The sequence below is a fragment of the Lepidochelys olivacea genome (assembly GCF_965140295.1).
Source record: "Lepidochelys olivacea isolate rLepOli2 genome assembly, chromosome: 5".
Lineage (NCBI taxonomy): Eukaryota > Metazoa > Chordata > Testudines > Cheloniidae > Lepidochelys > Lepidochelys olivacea.
Genome location: NC_140415.1, coordinates 126,461,061 through 126,482,257, shown reverse-complemented (window position 1 = coordinate 126,482,257; position 21,197 = coordinate 126,461,061). Strand labels below are relative to the sequence as shown.

The following is a 21,197-nucleotide window of genomic DNA, read 5'->3' as shown; positions in this document are numbered from 1 at the left end:
GGGAATTATCTGCTATTAATAACAAGTGGTTTTCTTTTAAGTCTGTGATTTACATAGCGTTGTATTTGGTCACACCAGGTTATGCCTCATTGCGGCTCTGATCTAAGCCCTGTTGAAGTCAATGGAAATATTCCTGTTGGCTTCAATGAGGATTGGACCCATGTGGAATGCTTGGAGTGGACCCACGTGCAATGCTTGGCGTGTAACAGCAAATCCATTTAAGATGGAGACAAAAATCCAGTTTAGATTTTTTTTAAAAATTTATTTATTTATTTGTTTTTGGTAGGAAATTCACGACCTAAATCCTCTAGTTGTCTGATTCTGGTGCATATATTGGGCCAGATTTCCAGCTCGTGTAAACTGGAGTAGCTCCACTGATTGCAATGCAGCAACCCTGATTTATACCAGCTGAGACTCTGAGCTGTTGCTGTTAAACAATGGCTGTCATAGATAAATACAAGATTAGAAAACAATGTGGATCCGAGATTAGACCTGAACAAAACACGGTAGTCTTAGTCTACAGAACTTCACTGCAGATACATTTAGGTATGTTTTTGCGCCACGGGTTTTTCCATTACAAGTTCAAAAGAACATGAAAATCTCAAAGTGAAACTCAGGTGAAATGTTTTGCAGCTACCAAGTTTCATGTTGTTTGTATCCAAAATTATGAACGCAGAGCTCACTGCCTAGCCCAGCGATCCCCTCGTTCCAAGGGCAATGGGGATGCCCTTTACCATTTGCTGTCCTTGGGATGGGAGAGGGAAAGCGGCGTGTATCTCCTCAAACCTCCAGTGCCTCAGAGCTGGTCAAAGTTGATTTTTCAGCAACATTTTTCATCTGTTTCAAATATGGACCACAGAAATGGGATGGATTTTTCACATTTGGGTGAAAAATGTGTCCCATTTTAACCAGTGATAGAAATGGTTGGAATGTTTTCCAGTGACAAATTTCATCCAAGTATTGAATTTCAATGGGCGGGTGGGGGGAGAAACCAGGATGAATTTTTCACAGTTAGACCTGGGTACCGCTGACCCAAGTTGAGCGCCAAGGTAGCCCAGCTCGGATGTGAGCAGCCACAGTGCAAAACCAGTCAAGAGTCTGGTTTCCCACACGTGCTCTCCTGTGGTTCTTGGCGCTGCCATCAGCTGATCCACTTTAGGGTTCTTTCCCAGCGAGTAGTGGGAGATCTGGTCTGTCCTTCTGGGCTCAAGAGCACAATTGTGGCGAGGCAATGAAGGACTATCAGCACAGAGTGGAACTAGTCTGTGTCCTCCGTGGAAAGTGGGCAGAGCCAGCTGAGTAGAAGCAGGACCAGGGCTTTAGCCTATTGCCCCAGGTGGGTCAACTAGTCCAGATTAAAGCACCAGCCCATGCCCAGCTGAGACAGTTTTGTGCGTGGACGGGGATAGGTTGGGGCAAAAGCCGAGTTAATTCTGCAGTGAAGACACACCCTAAGGCGCTGTCTAGACTGGAGAGCAGCACTGACAACAGCTGTCTGTGGGCCGCTGTCCGTGTAGCTGCACTGTTGCAGCGCTTAGTGCGGACAGGCAAAGCCAGTCTTTTCACTGGTGGAGTCTGCACCTGGCCTAAGCTCCTCCAGTGCAAACAGTAGCTTTGCCTGTTGACAGCAGTGATTGTGCCATGCAATTACACGGATGGCGCTAATCAGGGCCAGCCACCCAGCCTATGTAAGGCTTAATCCAATTTACATAAATTTGTGCTCATTAAACATCTCCTGGTTTTCTGCCTGAGGCTGCTGGCAGGTACGGGTAAAACCAGTTCAGCTGCTGGTGGCACTAGGAACAGTAACAGGATGTGGAGCCCGACAACAGCAGCAGAGTTATATCCCCGTCCCTCAGAAGATAGACGCTCTTGGGTGACCAATTGGCATGTCCCACAAAGCTCCATCAAGGGGTAGCTCACCACAAGACCTGGCCCCCACACCAAGATGACACCAAAAAGAAAAGCAAGTTCTGATCCCAGCCTGGGAAAAGATGGTTTGAATGTCTTTCTTTGACGATGGACCAGAAATATGGGAAGCTCAAGCTGGGTTTCTTTGCTGTGACTGATCAGAAAGGTCAGATGGTGTCAGTTTGTTTCTTGATTAGAAGAATGCAACAGGGCTTCTGGTGCAAAAATTTGTGAGAGAGAATTTAAAATTCAGTTTCCAGGAATACATGAAAAGAAAAGGAGGACTTGTGGCACCTTAGAGACTAACCAATTTATTAGAGCATAAGCTTTCGTGAGCTACAGCTCACTTCCTCAGATGAGGAAGTGAGCTGTAGCTCACGAAAGCTTATGCTCTAATAAATTGGTTAGTCTCTAAGGTGCCACAAGTCCTCCTTTTCTTTTTGCGAATACAGACTAACACGGCTGCTACTCTGAAACCAGGAATACATGAAATCTATGTTATGCCAAACGTTTCTGCCAGTGCAAACTGATCACGGGATGCTTGCAGAAAGTGAACACATAAAGGCACAAAATGACAAAAGGAATTAATATTTACAGGAAGGGTTCTTTTGCATTTCCCCCCATCCAGAACGCGTATGTGCAAGGGGATCAAATTAAGGTTTCACGGGTGACCTTAATTCTGGCATTTCTTAACTTTTGAGTGCTTGACCTTACAACCTTAACATTACAACATGTACATATGCATTTATGCATACAAAACTGTACATTAAAAGAACATGTAGGTTGCAAAGCCAACCACCCAAAAGTTAGGAAATGCTAGAACTAAGGTTCTGTTGCAACCTTAGTTCAGCCCCCTTGTGTGTCTGTGTGCACTGACTGGATGATGCTCACTAAATGAACAGCTATTCAACATTTTGTTTTCTCCTCATTGTTCAGTGTCTGACCCCCAGGCCTTATTTACTGCACACTATTCCAACCCTGCTCTGGAGATAGAATTATTAATTTCCTCCTGGGCTTTTCTATGGTGCTTATCACTAGATTCACCCCCCAAAAACATGAGTGAATGTGGTTTCACAACACCCCTGCCTGAAGTCTCTCAGATGTGCCAAATGCTCCGTATAAACCACAATCAATCAGTTTACCCACCTCTGCATTGCAATCACCCCTGGGGTACCACACAGCAGCTGTTTTGCAGATCGGAGGGAAAAACTACACAACACTTCAGGGCAGGAAGCAAAAACGAATACCACAGAGAAATGAAACTTCAGGTGAAGCACAGTTACCGAAGCTGGAATTGATGCTGTCACACCTACTTGCGTGAAAAGTGTCCTGAGGACTTAAACCATCTGTCATCAGGCACAGCATTTCCAGAGCCAGGCTGTGGCATTTTTTCAGCACTGACTCAGAAGCTGCACCGGTGCCTCTGGTAGCCTGGAATTCCTTTAGAAGTCCCCCGCTCCAGTCCTGACACAGCTGAATCTTACTTAGCTTATGGGGTCTGACAACCGCACATTGTGAGCTGGCATGGGCTATGCCCACGCTAGACTAAAACAAAATGTGAAGAATAAAATTCAATAGACTGAGAACAGGCAGCGGAGCATGCCCATGAGGCATCAGCAGGACTGCTTATTTGGGTAAGCGTTCACCAAGGTAAGTAAGCGCCCTAAATCAGGACATAACACTGACACATACACAGAGCCATGTCCCAGCAAGAGCCCGCGGGAGGATTCCAACCAGTGCGGCCTGAATTCCTTCAGAGTGGGAGCGCATAGGGGCAGAGGCACTGCCCGCCACGCAGCGAGTGCAAACTGCTCCCTGCACCACACCTAGACCTAGTCCATGGTAAGCTACCTCCAAACACAGTTCTCTTCTCCATCCTGCATTGAAGATCTTCAGCCTCATCTACACATGGAGCTCCCGCGGCCATCTATTCGTGCTCCACACGCGAGCGTCGGACAGAAGGGTTTTGCCTTTCGTTTGCAGACCCTCAGTTTAGAGCTGACACCAAACTAACATGCTGCAATCCAAACACCACAAACTTTGAAGGAGCTCAAAATCCAAACCAGGATCCACCTCTAAACGTCGCAGATGACCTTTCTCTTCATGACAGGCCGAGCCAAAGCCCAAGCGCCAATGCCCCGAACGTCTCAAAACCTAGATGTGCATTTTGTAGCGTGACCACATCTCCATTCACCACTCATTTGAAAATCCGCACGGGGGGCTCCCAAGGCAGAACTGTGGGAGGCTCCATATTCGAATGGATAGAGAATTGTAATTCACCTGCGTGAATAGCAGACCAAATCCTGCAGCTCCCACTCAAGCAAACCACTTCTTGAACTCAAGAAAGGCTGAGCCTAAGTAAAATTACTAAAACTGGAAGCGCTGCAGACAGTTGTGGATATTTACCTGAGTTAGGGAGCAGGCAGTTTATTGTCACAATGGGCCAGAATGCCACACCTCTGGGTCGAATGACTTGCATAGCATATTTCTGTATCTCCTCAGCAATAGCTAATCATTCCTACCCCCATTGCTAGTTTAGCACCTGACCCATAGGCCCTTGAACTCAACAGGATTCTTTCCATTAAGTTCAGTGGCCTTTGGATCAGGCTTTTAAGGCTGCTGTGACTATATTGCCAGGAGATTTCTGGTTTTCCCCTTCTAGCAATTAAGATCTTAAACATTTTGTTTATAATTGATTTCTTTGGATCTGAGACTGGAGCCAGAGAGACTCCCCATTTTGGGGGGCTTCACGTCTGCAGGGCTAGGCTGGCCTCTCTTAGGAGGCCTGAGGTGGGCTCCATCTGCTATAAGTTATGGAGCAGAGCTACGGTACATAGCATCAGCGTTCATTAGGATTGCCGGTCTTCTAGCTGTGAAAATAAAGACCAGCCTGTCGTACAAACGGAAACCCTGAGTCCAAGCTTCCCCAGACAGGCGAATGCACTCAGACCTCTATAAGGCAATCAGGCTGCAAACTCCATTTTTGATTAAATGTATCAAATCCTATGAAGGCCAGTTCTGCAGTGCTGAACACCCTCAGCTCCCAGTAACTTCAACAGGAGCTACAGACACTCAGAGGTTCTCAGTAGGTGCTCAGCACCTCACAGCATCAAGCCCTTAAGCCCAGAACCTCCAAGGTATGGAGACACCTAACGGATAGATTTCAGTGGGAGTTAGGTGCCTACGTACCTTGGAGGATCCAGGCCTTAGTTATTAACTTAGTGGGCCCATTCCTCCCATTTAATTCACGACTAACTAGCAGGACCAGCCAGCCACCCAAAAATACAGATAAAAAGGATCTGATGCGATCAATCTTCACCACAGCCAGCTGACTGTGTGGTGGTCAGGATAGCACAGCACTCCTGGGCTGATCCTTTTGTTCTGCTTAGACTGAGCAACAAGCCCACCGCCAGGGTTCGGTACCCTACAACACTTCACCCGCCCAGATCTGTCGCCGGGCTGGGTACTCGGACTTCACACTCCAATTCCGAGTGACGCTGGATCCTTCAGAATCTGGAAGATTCAACAAGGTGGCAAAGCGGTCTTTTTCCACCACAGCATTTTCTTTTTAATCATTTTCGACCCGTGAAAGTAAGGAAACTGAAAGAGAACTATCAGCTAAAACTTTTATGTAGCCAGTGTGGAAAGAGTCAACAATGTGGACAAGTGCTGTGCTAGCATCTCCACGTTACCACGACGGACGGACGTTAGCGATGGACTAATCACCATCTAGTGGCACCCCACGGCATTTCACTCTTTGAGTCTCTCAGCAGCCTTGTTTGCTTTTTCTAACTAGGAACAAAACAAGCCCATTGTGATCTGAGCCTCCTTCCCTCTGCCCCATCACTGCTGGATATGAACTGTGACCTAGTGGAAAGGGGCTTTACAAGTTCAGGTTCAGAGTTGCAACATTCATAAATAGTACACACTGCAACAATCACAAAACCAATCAGAAGCTTCTCCAATATTTAGAGATCACACTGGTGATCGAAGGCTCATGGGATTTCCAACATAATGCATAATTTTCAGCACTGCAAAGGACTCTCTCAAAAAACTAATAGCAACATATTTCTCCATTCCTTGAGCTCCTACCAGAACCCAGATTTATCCAGGATGTTCCCACTTTCTGGATATCCCTCCATTGCTCTCAAGCAAGGGAGATCAGTCCTTCCATCTTTACATCCTGGAACCCTGGTTCAACAGTGGAAATGCAGGAGATTACCAGTGATTAATCGGATGTTTTGCTAAATACAGAACCAGTGGCAAGTGAACCCTATATTTGAACGGCCAGCAATAGTTTAATTTCTACATCACACAGAGGACAGCAAAGACACATTCTGCACCTGTGACTAAATAGCAGGCAGTGGCCTAACAGCAGCGAGAACCTGCTACTTAGCAAACAAACAGAGTAAGTCAACACCTGTAAGTGCTTTATGCCCATATGTGAAAAACGGGAGTGAAAATATAAGATCTTCCTAAAAACAGGACCAGATTTTTCAGAACTACACAACTGATCTGCACATGCAATCATCCAAACTGTATACACAAATCAGGTATTTGCCTGAGCAAATGGCCAGTTAGATGACAGACTGGTCATTTACATGTGCAAAACCCCACTTTATATGCACAGTCACAGTAATTATGCACCCAAATTAGCTGCACAATTCTGAAAACCTTGCCCTTCTTTGCAAATCCTGCTATATAGCTACCATCCGATGCATACACCCCAAACACTTTGTATCCTTTAAGCAGCATCTTTTAAAACCAAACTCCTGTATGACTGCTGTGCACTTATTGCTATAGAGTTTGACATGATACCCACTCTCCAATGTTCTCCTACTTAGAATGAGAGAACTAAGTGTTTGGTGATCTCCTGCAAGAAAGTGTCTACAGCCAGAAAGTGTGCATTTGGAAAGCTTGGTGGTTCACAATCGTACCTGCTCTGGTTTGATGGGTTCAGTTGTTGTGAAGATGTCAGAATAATGTTGCCTCTCGAAGACCCGATCCAACACTTCTAACTGCTGCTGGGTGAAAAGATCTCCTCGCATCTGTTTCCGAAGGAAATCTCTACCCGGGAGGGAATGGCCATTTGGTACTGGAGATTCCTGAATACCTTTCAAAGATGACAAAATACACAGAAGAATAAATAGCTATTACAATGACCGCCACAGCACAGAGGCCTCTCACTGTGTTCCACTCTGTCCTTTGATTACATGTGTCAGCGTGTTCAAAAGCCAAAGGAAAAGTTAAACATTTGTAGAAGAGACTCTATTAAACAGCGGGGTCATTTATAATAGAAAAGTCTTAACGCAATTTCCTAAACACATTCCATTGCTAACTTCATAAGGTTCTGTAAAGGCTAGCTTTCTCTTAGGTGCAAATGGATATTTTCAAGTCCAAAGTGTCTTTATCCTGATACATAACAAAATGATCAGGATCCAAGGGATAAACATTTACTGTTATCAGTAATCTTTAAAAAGGCAGTTCTCCATGCCCCCAAAAACAAACGTCAGTGGCAATGGACATGTTCCATTGTTACCATATGCCTAATTCCTGAGGGTTCATAGCATCAAGACACAGCAGCTGAGGTGTTACAGGCAGATTTTCCTAGCCCCTCGGTCATACACACACGCTAAATGTATTAGCTGCTTCTTCTACCTGCAGAATAAGGGTGTTCCTGCTGTGCTGCAAGCCACATTTTTCACTGGTGAATTTCAGTGCGACACTAAACTTTGCCGTCTGCTCTATAGCAGTGGAGGGCAGAGCAAAAAGAGGCCTGTTTGCAGCCAGCTCCACCTTTTCTAAGTAGTAGCCCACCAGCCAATCCCAGGGCTGGTCAGAAACTAGGACTGACCAATAGCAGCCCAGCTATCAAAGATGGCCTGGCACTCGCCAATAGGCACCATGACTATATCCTAGAGGGTCTGGCCTGCTTTGCCCTCTTGGCTCCTGACTCACAATCCAGTGTCGGCTGTAGTGGCCGCTTGTATTAGTTATAAGATTTTACCATAGCGGTGGGATGGTTAGCTCCTGAAGATCGATGGGTGTTTTCTAGGCCCATTCATTTCGCAGAGACTAGCAACATTGCTCAGCAGTTTTGCCAGCTCCAGAGGTTCAAAAATCATGAAACAGGCCCCCCAAAAATCAAGAGATTGGCTTAAAAGTAACAAGATTTTCAGAAGATAAAAACATGGCTGCTTTTTATTTGCCTTTTGATTTCTGAGCCTTTAAGATGCACTTGGTAGCATTTTCATGCCTTTCCCTGCAACCATGAGGGCTACAAATGTACTTTTATTAAACGAAAGCTGAGATTCTCCCATATTCACATGACTCCAGGAGCTTTAAATAAAAACACCAGATACCACATGACTTGCAATAAATTGTGAGAGCTGGCAACACTGCACTAGCTACCAAAATGAGCACATTTTAAAGACAAGGGCTGGCCTTAAAGACAGTTTGAGTTGTATAACTCAAACATACCCTACGAGATAAGGTTTTATTTACATTTAAGATGGCTTCCATTATGAATGGCTTGTAGATGTCCAGCAGCATTAACAATTGTTACTACAGGTTCTGCATCATTTAAACTTGCAGATGGCAAGTATCTAAAGAGATCTATGCAACAACCACTCTTCCTGTAGGACCCAATCCTGCGCCCTTTGAAATCCATGCCAAACTCCCACTGACTTACATTTATGCAGGATTAGGTCTTTATGTACAGCGGTTAAGATTTTTAAAAGTAATTTTGCGTGCCCAACTTGAAACAATTTAAAGCCCCTTCGTTTCCACAAACCTCAGCGCACCAACACTGAGAAAATCAGAGCCCTTTAAGGTGTATTAAATTGGATCCTCAAAAGTGAGGTACTTAAAATCACAAATCACTTTGGAAAACTTTGGCCAGCATCTTTAACATACTGGTCCCACAGAATGTGTGGTTGCTGTTAGGAAGACAAACCAGGAAAAAGAAAGAGGAATCCTTTTGTTTTATAGCCAATGTTTCAAGTCATAACCTCTTTTTATTTACCTGTTTAGACACAGTCATTCTGATTTAAATTAGGAATATCACCGGTAGGTTTATTTAACAGTTTTAAAGTCAATTTTTTAATCCATCAGGGAAAATCTGAACTTGTCCTTTGAACAGAATGTCTAGACATGCATACAGTAGTGTGAAAAGGTACAAAGGTTTACAGGAGAGCAGTGTATCTTTAAATCTTTTTTCTATTCCAAATCAAATAATATCTAATAGACCTAGTGCTGGGTTTAGTCAACCATGGCTTATAAAATTAAAATTCTGGTTGCTAGCTGCATGGTAGCAAAAGGCCAGGGAGCCCCTGTCTACAGAGCATGGAAATGCCAGCTTTAAATTTCAGGTTAAACCAATGTTATTCACAATTTGGCTTTGAAGTTAAAGCTTTACACAATTTCAGCCTAGGAGGGGGTGATGAAAGGGAGAAAAATAATCTAAGCTATAGAATGACCCGGAAAATGTTCCATGTGTTTCTAATGGTTCCTGCAATGTTTATATATCAAAAGAGTGGGTGTATAATTGGATCTGGTTTTGTTTAAATATGGTGCAGTGGATTCTAGTTTCACGAGAAACAATTGCAACACCACATATTTGCACTAAGCACATCCATTGATTTTATTTATTTATTGGTGGGCATATCTGAAGATTAGAATTAGCTTTATTTTGGCTCAAGCCATCATTTGGTTACATCACCGGATGTTACTGACTACCTGGGTTACCAAAAATAACTTTCAGCATTGTAAGTAGTAGCAGTAGAAGTATTTAGTAGCATTACAATTGCTCCCAAAAGCCCCCGTCAGGATCAGGGCCCCATTGTGCTAGGCGCTGTGCGAACACCTAGTGTGACACGGTCCCTACTCAAGACGCAGACTATCAAAGACAAGAGACATACGAAGGGTAGGGGACAGGGCTGTAGCCAGATATACTCAATTTTGAAAGTCCTTTGATATATCACACACACACTCTCCAGTCTCATCCACCCCTCACAGCCACTTGACCCAGTCAGCATTAGCTGGAGGACTCCACGTATACCTCACCACAAGTGGTGACTTAAAGACAAGAGGGCAGTGCCTTTGCAGACCGGTGCAGGAAGGACGTGGGGGCAGCATGGAAGAAAGCACGGAGGCAGTTGTGAGAGGAGACAAACAGATCTCCAAAGCAGGTATCATCAGTGGAGCTGCCAGGAGCACAGGGCTACAAGATAGGCGTGGATAAGTAGGGAGAGGCAACATTGTTAAGGCCCTTGAAGGTCAAGATCAGAGCTTGGTGTGGTGATGAAAGGGGAACCAGTGTAGGGATTCAATAAGGGCTGTGATATGGTCAGGACAACAAGCAAGGGAAAAGTATCTTAGCAGGTGCCTTCTATACGGCACATTATGCACGCCCTCCTTTAGCCCCTTTTTTCCAGATTTGCATAAGGCAGCCATTTTCTTTCAGTACCCAGAGTTACACCAGCTCTTTCAGCTATGGCTGATTACACAAGAAGAAGAACCAGAAATGCTCTGGGGCTAAGCCTTGGCCACTGTGAAACCCACAAATGCCCATTCCAACCCCCAAAACCAGGGAGGTAGAACAAGCTGACAAAAGCCATATTTAGCTTTTAATGTCTCTAAGGCAGGGACCATCTGTTAGTTCTGTATGTGGCCAGCGCCTAGCACAGGGGACTGGAGCTCTACCTCAATACAACAATAATAATAATAATAATTAATACACCATTTTTCAACTCATTTAGGATAGGATATTCAGCTGCTTGTTTAGGGTGCTTTTAAGGACAGATCCTCCCTCAAAGTAAGGTCCTCACTGCACCACAGCAACAGTGCAGAAGGATCTGACTTTGGGGCAGGATCTGCCCTCCTTTCCAGTGAGTGCAACCTGGAGCACTTTCTGGTACAACTTGGTTTTGTTTTAGCTGAATGATGTACAATACATGGTGCACTATCAAGATATAGAGACAGGCAAAAATGATTCTGGGACTAATTCTGTTTTGATTACTTGTGACCATTAAGGAGTGGTTTTGTCTCCACTGTCCTGAGCAGTTTCCAACTTTGTTAGTTGCATTCTGCTTACCTAAATCCACCCCCACCCCACCCCCAACACTCCCTCTGCAACCCCCCAACACCTGAATTTTCCAGTGCATACGCTTCCTGTCCTGAACTGGTAACTCAGCATTGCTGTGCACTGTTAAATAGTCACTGCATTTCGCTATGGAATGGGTTTGTTCCACTGGAGGACAACATGCTTCCGATCTCCTGGACATAGTACATAATGTCAAATAGTAAAGTTCATACAGGTCTTTGGAGCACATTTGACTGTAAGGCATTATATAAATGCAAGATAATTATCATTAGCATCATGCATTGTTTCAGTTCATCAGAACATCTTCGATCATTAAAAGACCGTTGGCAGGTTGAAACAGTTTGGGTTATAAGCAGGCACCAGGGAGCGGTAAAGACATTTTTCATATAATCAATGCACCAGCCTAGGAGGGTTATGTTTTGTTGACAGTAACAGGATGTGCGCACCCACCTACTCTGCAAAACAATTAGTTCCCAGTCCAATGGCATCTTTCCAGAAATGCTAATAAAGGAGGCAAGCACAGTATTCTCCTTGATTCGAAAGAGGATACTGTCCCAAAGCAAATGCTTCATCCTTTACAGCCCCAGGTATATATATGTGTGTTTGTGTGTGTGTGTGTGTGTTTATATTTTATAGGCAAGTTTCGGTCTTTAGGCACAGTCTTATGTAAGTGATGGTGCTGTTGTGGGTTGGGTTAAACCTCATCCAAATGCTTGGGATCTTTTCCCCCTCATGAGCTGTGAGAATCAGCTAAACAGCCTCACCTAAAACAAAGGGGGTATGAGATCCCATCCAGTAATCTGGATTTTGTGGGCAGCGATACACCCAGGGACAGTGAGACAGAAGCAAGCCAGAAGCAGAGAGAGAAAGCCAAGGAGACACCTGGCAGCACTGTCATGTGTCCCTGAGGTAAAGCTCAGAAAAAGCTTTCTAGGTACAGAGTGCTGGCTGGACGGGCAAGCCTGGAAAAGTGAACAAAGGAACTGTCTCCTGCTGTTTGATTCCTATGGTGTTCAGGGAAACAAGATTGTGCACATTCCTTGCAAATCAACAAAATTACACCAGAAAATACCTGACTCTCACCAATTTCTCCTCCTAACTGGAACAACCTAGGAGTCCCTGATTCATGGCTTGCTGCTCAGGTCAAAAGGGGTAATGATGCACACCATGGTACCCCAGACGAAACCCCAGGAAGCATTGTGCTGCCAAGGCATGTACTCATAATTCCCTCCCAGATTTGCCCCTGCTCCTTGGGGGTTGTAAGTTTCTGCTGGCCTATCCCAGCAGCTGACTACAACAGCCATATGTTCTGGCTCAGTTACGGTTGGCTGTGCCTTCCCTGCCCTGCCCACCTGATCTGGGGGAGTGGTGCACCTGCTTAAACCTGCATCCCCAGACCCAACAACCAGGTAGCAAATCAAAGTTGGGGGGGCAGAGTCTTATCCCTGTGGACCATGTAATCCAAGTCACAATCTAGCACACAATTCTCAAGGAAAGGACTCATTGTGTCTGACACCACCCGTGTTTGTCAGGGTCTTTCAGGCCAGTTGAAGCGTCCCACTGACATCCCAACAGGCTCCCAAAGACTCCCCATTCCATACTTACCACTGGCCATTCCTCACTAGAAGAAAGGCAGTCAGAGCTCTCTGTGCAGCTTTCTTCGGATCAATAAGCAAAACTACAAACTCCTCCTTAGTTGTTGTTGTTTCTTTTACCCTGAAAAGTGAGCTTCACTTTAACAAGAAATGTTGGCCACCGTCTGAATAAATCTGAATCAGTTTAGGCAGCTGTAGGCTAATATAATCAACACTCGTGCTAGTAAAGGAGTTCCCAGCAGTAAATAAAAATCTGTAAATAACACAGGCACAGTCAGGCGTATAACAGGTCCACCTTCAGGAAGGTGCGTCATTTATGTATATTGCTGACAATCTACTCCTTGAGCTGCCTGAATAATATCCATGAGTCGAAAGTCTTGGTTATTTAAGAAGGAATTACTTCGGGAGGTGGGGGAGAGGAATGGAGATACCACCTTAAAGGATTTGCTAAGTTGTGACCTTGCTTGTAGTAATAGTGTATACCCAAATAATTACCCCGGATAGATTTCACAGAACAATAGGATATGTGTAAGAATCTCAGAAGTTACTTAGGAGCACAAATGAGACTTGTGTTTAAGACACTTTTAAAAATCCTATGCAAAATTAGAACTACAGGATTGTATTTAAAAGAACGGAAATGAAAAAGTCAGCTCCACACCATCTTTGCTTATCCATTAAAGGAAAATAGTATTGTGTAACTGTTATTAATATTAGTGTATAATTGCAGAATATGACTGACCAGATTTTCAACGGGTATAAATCAAAATATGGAGCTAAACAAGTTTATACCAGCTGAGGAGCTGGCTTCAGGTTCACATTCAACTAGAATACATTTTCCCCATTCTATTAACAATGATATATCTTAAATATAGGCCTATGTGAAATACTTTTGTCTGAAGTTATGATATTATTGTATAGGACAAATACGCTGGGAGCATTTCTTTTAAGTACCAACATGGCTTTAAAAGGTTAATCAAGAAGGCAGAGAACCAATAGCATTAACAGCTCATACTAATAAAGGACATGGTTTCCGTCTCTACTTTGTACTGTCCAACTTCATTACCTAATATCATACCTAATTACTTCACCTTACAGAAGATGCAAACTAATTAGGAAGGATGTTACCCACTACGTTTAAAACATTGTGAAGCAAATGAAATATTACCAGGGGCAAAAAAGGTGATTTGTTTCCTTGTATCATGCCTGTAAATTTGTCTAAAAAAGATGAAGACTTTGTTTAATTACCACTTTGTTTAATTACCACTTTTACCATTTAAGGCTTTGCTTAAAATGTAAACTGCATTTCCAGCCCATCTCCTCAGCATTTTGTAGCAGGCAGTTACTTGGTCTCTGTCTGTATCAAAGTAATGGTTTCAAAAAAATCACATGTACCGTGGGAGATCTTTGCATTTATCCTGGCTGAGTTTTCTAAACACTTATTTATTTTTGCAAGGGACAATATCACTATAAAGAAGCTTTGTGTATATATCTGATCAGTGAAGAAATGTTTTCAAGAGAAATCACTATATTTCTCCAAGATGGGTATGGTTTTTGCCGTAGATCAAAGTGAGAGGGTGGGAGGCGGGGGAAGATAAATCATCAGAGATCCAAAAATACTTTTCATTTGGAGAAGATATCAGGCCATTTCGATGGCACTGACAGAGTCTCAGCTCTGTCTCCATTACCCACTGAAGGCAGCCGGAGTCAGGAGCTGACTACACTAGATTATATTCCCTATAAGATGGTCACCGATATATATATATCTATGATCTTCAACCTCTATTGATTGACCAATTTCACAAGCAAAGACTGGTGAAATGAAGCTGAAATGAACATCATGCTTTAACTCATTGAACCTATCAGGCCTGAGTTAATCTCACTGTCCACTGTCTCTGATAGAATTCAATTGATCAATCATGTTTTGGTGATAGTACCATTTCACTGGCTTATTGCTTCTTCATTTCAAAGCTTGACCTGTTAGATATACTTGGACCAGTTCTGCTCATCTTGGATACACAGAGATCAGCAGATAGATGCTGAAGTGTATTGTCTCATGGCCAAGTTTAGAAGTACTCAGAATTTTTGATAACACTCCCATATTAATGTTGCATTTTAATCTCTTGTGTTTTACTGATGTCACAGACAGAATGACTGTAAAAACCAAGCCCACCATACAGTGATATAGGTTGTAACAATTAGAATTTTCCACCATCTGATCTACTCTGCCTTGTTTCCATGCCTGTAATATTCTGCATACCGTAGCTAGCTAGATACGTACAAGAGAACTTAATTTCTTGCACCTTTCACACATATCTCAAAGTGCTATACAAACAATGAGCTGAACTGGGCCCTTGGTACAAACCTCCAACTCCTATTGACTTGAATTGGGATTGCCCATGTAGAATTTAGCACAATATGTCTAGAAAGTGATCACAGTCTGACAGAAACGGGGAGGGTGCATGTGCGGTGGGGAGGGAAGGAAAGATAGAAAGAATGATTAATTATACCTGTGGGTTAGTGGAGGTTTGCTGCTATTATTTATCTCTACTCTTTAAATGTCAAATAATTCACAGTCATCAAGTTACACACATAACTAGCCTGTGTAACCGCACTCTGGCTGCTCCATCCTTGCTTCCCTCTTATTGTTTGCCACCCGCAGACGCCACTCTAGCTATAGACAAGCTATGCAGCCACCTAGGGCAGCAGGTTTGGTCCCACTGCCCCTCCGCCATGATGAAGGAATGGCCAAACCAAATTTGAATGGCGGGTGGGAGGTGGCAGCACCCTGAAACGTTGCCTAGGGCAGCAGATTGTGTCGAGCAGCCTCTGGCCAGCCACACTTGTTCCTTGGAACTGTAACAGGGCACTTTGCAACTGAGAGCATGGCCTTGTGGTTAATGCGCTGGCCTAGGACTAAGGACATTTTATTCCCAGCTCTGCCACAGACTCTCTTTATTATCTTGGGTAAGTCATGTCATCTCAGTTTCCCATCTGTAAAATGGGGATAATACTAGGACGTCAGACTTGGTGATCCCTCCTGACCCTAAAAATCTATGGGAAAACTAGACTGCATGGCATCATGTATAGCATAATGGAGCCTTAACATAAATGATAAGAGAGAGATTGATTCTGAAGTGTGGGGACTCTTGTTTGCACGAGCGATAGAATTCTGACCCCAGCAATCAGCAGTCACCCTTATGTTCCATCCCTTCTGAGAAGGGTGTGACCTCAGGTACCTTAAAGAGTATTCAAGTGTGGTTCTCTACAGCACATCTGTTTGCCTCAAATATACTCCTGGGGTTTTGTTTTGTTTTTTAAATACTGCCTTAACCCTTTTAAAATGGCCATAAGCACTCTGACTTGCCACAGTGTCGTAAACCAAAACAGCGGCTGGCCTCTCCAAGGCTAGACCCCACGTGTTCCGAGGCTAGCAGGATCTACACCCTGCAGCCAGGTCCCTGGATATAGTGGATATTCTGCAACAGGGTCAGATAAATTAAAGAATTGAAGCAGTCCAAGATTGGGAATAAACCCATTACCTGAATGCCTCTGCTAAAATGATCAACAATGAAACAGTTAATGGTCTTGATATTACACTGCCATCTTCATGTTGCAGTCTTATTACCCCACAGATTCGTCTGGGGCAGTTCTCCTTTCCCAGCTGTTGTTCCAGACAGTCGGCAGACAATGCTACCTTAGTTACATTTGGGGTCGTGGTTTTTAAGATTTTTCCTTGCTACTATGAAAGCTAGGAAATGAATAGCTTTTAAATGAAGGCTGAGATTCTGGAGCACAGTTCTGCAACAAGGCGTCAATTCCGTGACTGCAGAATTGCTGGATATGTGAGCACCTGATCAAAGGCATGTAGGAAAGATTTTGTGAGGGGGTTTGGTTGGTTGGGTTTTTTTTTGTTTGAGGGTTTTTCCTTGGGGAGTTGTTTGCTTTGTTTAAACACAGTATATTTAAACGTAGCCTTAGTGCCATTATAAACCATCAACTCAATGGGTCACAAATTATCCCTTTAAAGCTCTCATACACCCATATTGAAATCTTACCATAAAATCCATTTGTGTTAACGCAATTGCTGCTCCCAAATCACGTTCAAGTGCACTATAGTCAGAAAAGGAACATCATAAAACTCACACCGTCTTACTCAACAAATCTGATCCCCACAAGTTGGACTCTGCATCCCTTATGCTAATTGGTAAGCACGTGTGCAAACAGTGCTGCTGTCCTGAATGGGATTGCTTGTGTGTACGGGCACTCCCCACCATCAGTAATGGTTGTGCTGGCAGGCGCAGCGGGTGTTCAGGTTCACAGCTGGGCACTTTAAAAGGCATAAGCAAGTATTGAGTGTCATGGTTTGGATCCTGTTTCACAGCGCGTATCCGGCCAGATGAGAATCCCACCAGTTTGGGAGAGTTTTCAGGCTGGGTAAAGCCGGCATAGCTGGCTCCTACCCCCACCTGGCCAGATGTAGGGGGTTTGGGGACCCTTGCTAACTGGTGTAGGACAGAACAGCCACTGGGTTGCACTGGGGCTGTGGCCAGGGCTGAGCTGGGCAGAGAATCAGGAAGCTGCCTGACACACAAGACCCTGGATCTTGGCTAGAGCGAGAGCTGTGCAAATGACGGATTTTCTGGTTCACTGACCGTTCCGGGGGGCAAAAAAAAAATCAGGAAAAAATGTGGTTTAGGTCAACCTGGAAACAATTTACTTTTTGGTTGTTTTTTTTGGCAAATACAAAAGTGAAATAAAAAGAAATTGTTTCCGATTTTTTGAAAAAAAAAACTCCGTATGACTGAGTGTTTTGATGGATTTTTCTCCCCCCTGCCCTCCTGTTTTTTTTTTCCTGTTTTTTTTTTAATAAATCTGAAGGAACCTTCTAAGAAAAAAGGTCATTTTGCCCCCCAAAATTGATGTTTCATTTAGAAAGTGTCGAACACAACATTTAGACTTTCTGGGGTTTCTTGGGGTTTTTTTTTTTCGTCTGAAGCAATTCCACAAAACTGATATGAATTTGTGAAATGTTCTTGAGTGGCCAAATCTGCATTTTTCACTGCGGGGGCTGGGGGGGAGTTACATCTGAAAAATTTTGCCCAGCTCTAGCCATGGCAGAGAGGCTGGCTCTGGGCCTATATGAGACAGTGTTTTGTGAGGTGAGATGTAGAACGTGCGCACCCTCCCCGCTTTCTGGTGAAGGAGGCATCCTGCTACCAGTCATGCCCATGTGGGAGGTGGTACCATGGTATGGGGCCAGGACTGCAGAGGTGAAGCCGGGGAGCCAGTGGTGTGTTGTGCCTAAAGCCTTAATCCAGTATATCTTGGCCTCCTGCACAGGGAATGTAGCCAATGAATTGGTGCCATTCATGACCCAAATGGCCTGCACTCCTGAATCAGCTACACTGAGCCCCTTTCTACCAGACACCGTCCACTGCTGTGGTGGTGTTGGCAGGTCTTGAGCTCCCTTTCTCTCCTTGCAGCACTGCAGAACTCAGTCCCATGACATGCTGGTGCTGTAGAGTTCCCCACACTCGCCACAAAAGTATCTCCTAGCCCCCCCCCATCGTAGCAGAACCATTGTGCTCTGTTGTGTTATGGGCCTTCTGAGCTCCAGTGATGTCACTCCAAAACTTTATGCTAAAAGCCAAAGGAAAGTAGTTACATGGTGCAGTGTTGCCAACTATTGCAATATTATCATGAGTCTCGTGACATTTGGTGTTATCCCTAAAGCTCCAGGTCCTGGAGTCACAGGATTATGTCAGGTTTCAGAGTAGCAGCCGTGTTAGTCTGTATTCACAAAAAGAAAAGGAGGACTTGTGGCACCTTAGAGACTAACCCATTTATTTGAGCATGAGCTATCATGAGCTACAGCTCACTTCATCGGATGCAGAATCTCAGCTTTCCTTTTTAATAAAGTAGGTTTCCAGTCCTCAAGGTTGCAGAGAAAAGCCTGGAGGTTTAACCAGACTGCACCCTAAAGCCCATAAACTACAAAACACAGAACCCAGATTTTTTTTCCTTTTAATCTCATGATTTTTAAACCAATCTCATGATTTGGGAGTGGGGCGGAGGGTTGATTCGTGACTTTTGAATTCTTGGAGATGGAAATACTGAGACTGCAGGCACTTTAAAAAAAAATACAGTATCACAAAAGCTATTTCTAACGATACATTTCTCCCACGGGCAAGGAGATCAAACCCTCAAGGGTATAATTTAAAAATAAAGAAGCTGAGTAAAAAAAAAACAAGGAACTCAATCAGCACTACATTATGCAAAGTGTCATACAATTAGGACTGGCTCAATCAGACAGGCAGAACAGGGGGTCAGTGAAATATAAGAGGCAACAAAATATTTAGTAAGGGCCTAATCCAAAGCTCATTGAAGTCAAAGGAAAGTGTCCTTTTGATTTCAGCAGGTTTTGTATCTAAGTTAATGGTATGGATGACTTCAGGGCAAGTGGAAGTGGCCACTGGCTAGTTTGCCTAGGCAGCAGAACCCCTAGAGCCAGTTCTAACTATAACCCTTGTACAGTATTAGAATTTCTATACTATGTAAGGGGGATTGTAACTGCTGTAATTCTTTGAATAAAAGAACGGACACGACGAGGTTATTAATAAATTATGAGAAATTGATTTCTTCCTAATCCCTTTTTCTAAGATGTGTCACACGACATGTCAGAGAGACATGTGCACATTTTATGCACGCCAGTCTGAAATTGCTTTTTAACTGTATGTTATAGGGTCACCTAAGGTATTTTTAAATCATTTCTACATCACGCTACATCATGTTTTAACGTCTTTTAATCACTTATTTTGAAAAGCAATTTCTATGAATGTTTTCCTAAGATGGAAAAGGATCAGCCAAAGATAAAGCTGGAGCCTCTGTTTAACACAGCCCTGCCAAACCCAGACTCCCCTTATACCTGATGGGACAAGAATTTGTAACTTTGAAAAATACTGATGAAGTGGGTTTTAGCCCATGAAAGCTTATGTCCAAATAAATTTGTTAGTCTGTAAGGTGCCACAAGGACTCCTCGTTGTTATAGTGGATATGCTTAGCATCTCTGGTCAGTGGTAAGACTCTTAGGAATGGAGAGATGGTTAGATAGATAGACAGACAGATGTTTGCTCAAGAGAGATGTTTGTTCAAAAATGAAGGGTTTGCTGTTGCTACTGATTTGTTGTAAGAACATACCACAAATAACAGGCAAATAATGCCTTAATATCCCCCAAAGAACTGATAGCTTCTTCTTACATTACCATATCCAGGCTACGTATGGGCCTGATTTTCATTTACACGGCGACTACTTTATACCAGGATGGCAGTGAAAAGGGGTCTTATTTAGTGTACATGTGAACTGGATCCTATAAGTACATTACTCCAGATGTCAAGAGGGAAGCAGAACTAGAAAAGAGACCTAAATCTGATAGCTGAGAAAGAAAAACGGTGCAAAAATATATGAACAATCCAAAAGGATCTCTGTCAACACAGCCAATATGCTTTCACTTCTTATATAAGGTATTTGTTGATGTTAACAGAATGGATCCATGGGTGAAATCTCCGTGCCATTGAAATCAATGGGACTCTTGCAACTGACTTCAGTGGGGCCAGGATTTCACCCAGTATGGCAGCTGACGGAGTTGTGTTTTAGGTGCTATACCAAGCAGTACATTCTCCCATGCTCTATGAAGATGCCGGTTGGGAGCGGTTCCTGGATAGTTGTACTGAAAAGAGCTGGTTGATGAAGAGCTCAATCCTGCAAGGTGCTGAGCACTTTGGCCCTGATCCTGCAAACCACTTATGCACATGCTTAACTTTAAGCACATAAATAGCACAGGCTTAAGCAATCAGGGCCTGAGTGCTCAGCACCTTGCAGTATCCACCCCAAAGAAGCACCCAATGCTATAAACACTTGCACATATGCATACCCTACTCCTGTGGAGAGCCCTATCAAAGCCAATGGATCTCCTCTGGTAAGAAATATACACATGGTTATGTGCACACAGGATCAGGCCCAGAGACTAGTTTTCTCTCTTTGTTTAATTGGGGTGTTTTAAGTGCCCATCATTGTTGCAGCTAGACTCTACAAAACTACACAAATATACAAAACCCAACACTGTGCTGTTCAGAGAGGAAGAGGGAAGCCTAAAGCACGGCCTGCTTTTGTTGCTCATGAATAGCCACAGCCAAATTGGCCTCACTTTGTCTGGCAGATAGCAACAAATAGTGCCAGGCCAGCCCATATGTTCCTTATGCCAGGCACTGACTTGTGCCTGTCTACTATCCAAATTCTGTCTTGTGATATACATGAGGTCAGACTGGAGGACTGAACAGGTCCCTTCTGGCTTTAAAAAAATAATAATAATAAAATAAAAATCTATGGATCTGCTGGAGGCACTTTCCAAAACGCAAGGGACCATCCTGGAGGAGTGGATACCATCCACGAAGGAGCCTCCTGCAGGAGTATCCTGTCTGGTCTTCACTACCACGGGAGAAATCCTGGTCCCTCTGAAACCAACAGCAAAACTCTCAGACTTCAGCAAGGCCAGGACTTCGCCCCAGGGCTGGGTAGAGGTTCAGAACCA

General features: G+C 43.8%; 1 protein-coding gene across 1 annotated transcript in view; it reads right to left on the bottom strand.

Moving 5' to 3' along the window:
- The window catches only part of PAX5 (paired box 5), a 218,491-nt gene that overhangs the window by 136,496 nt on the left and 60,798 nt on the right, over positions 1-21,197 (bottom strand). Inside the window, exon 6 of the mRNA XM_084628658.1 lies at positions 6,849-7,024. Coding sequence (XP_084484784.1) covers positions 6,849-7,024 — 176 coding nt within the window. The remainder of the gene's footprint in view (positions 1-6,848; positions 7,025-21,197) is intronic.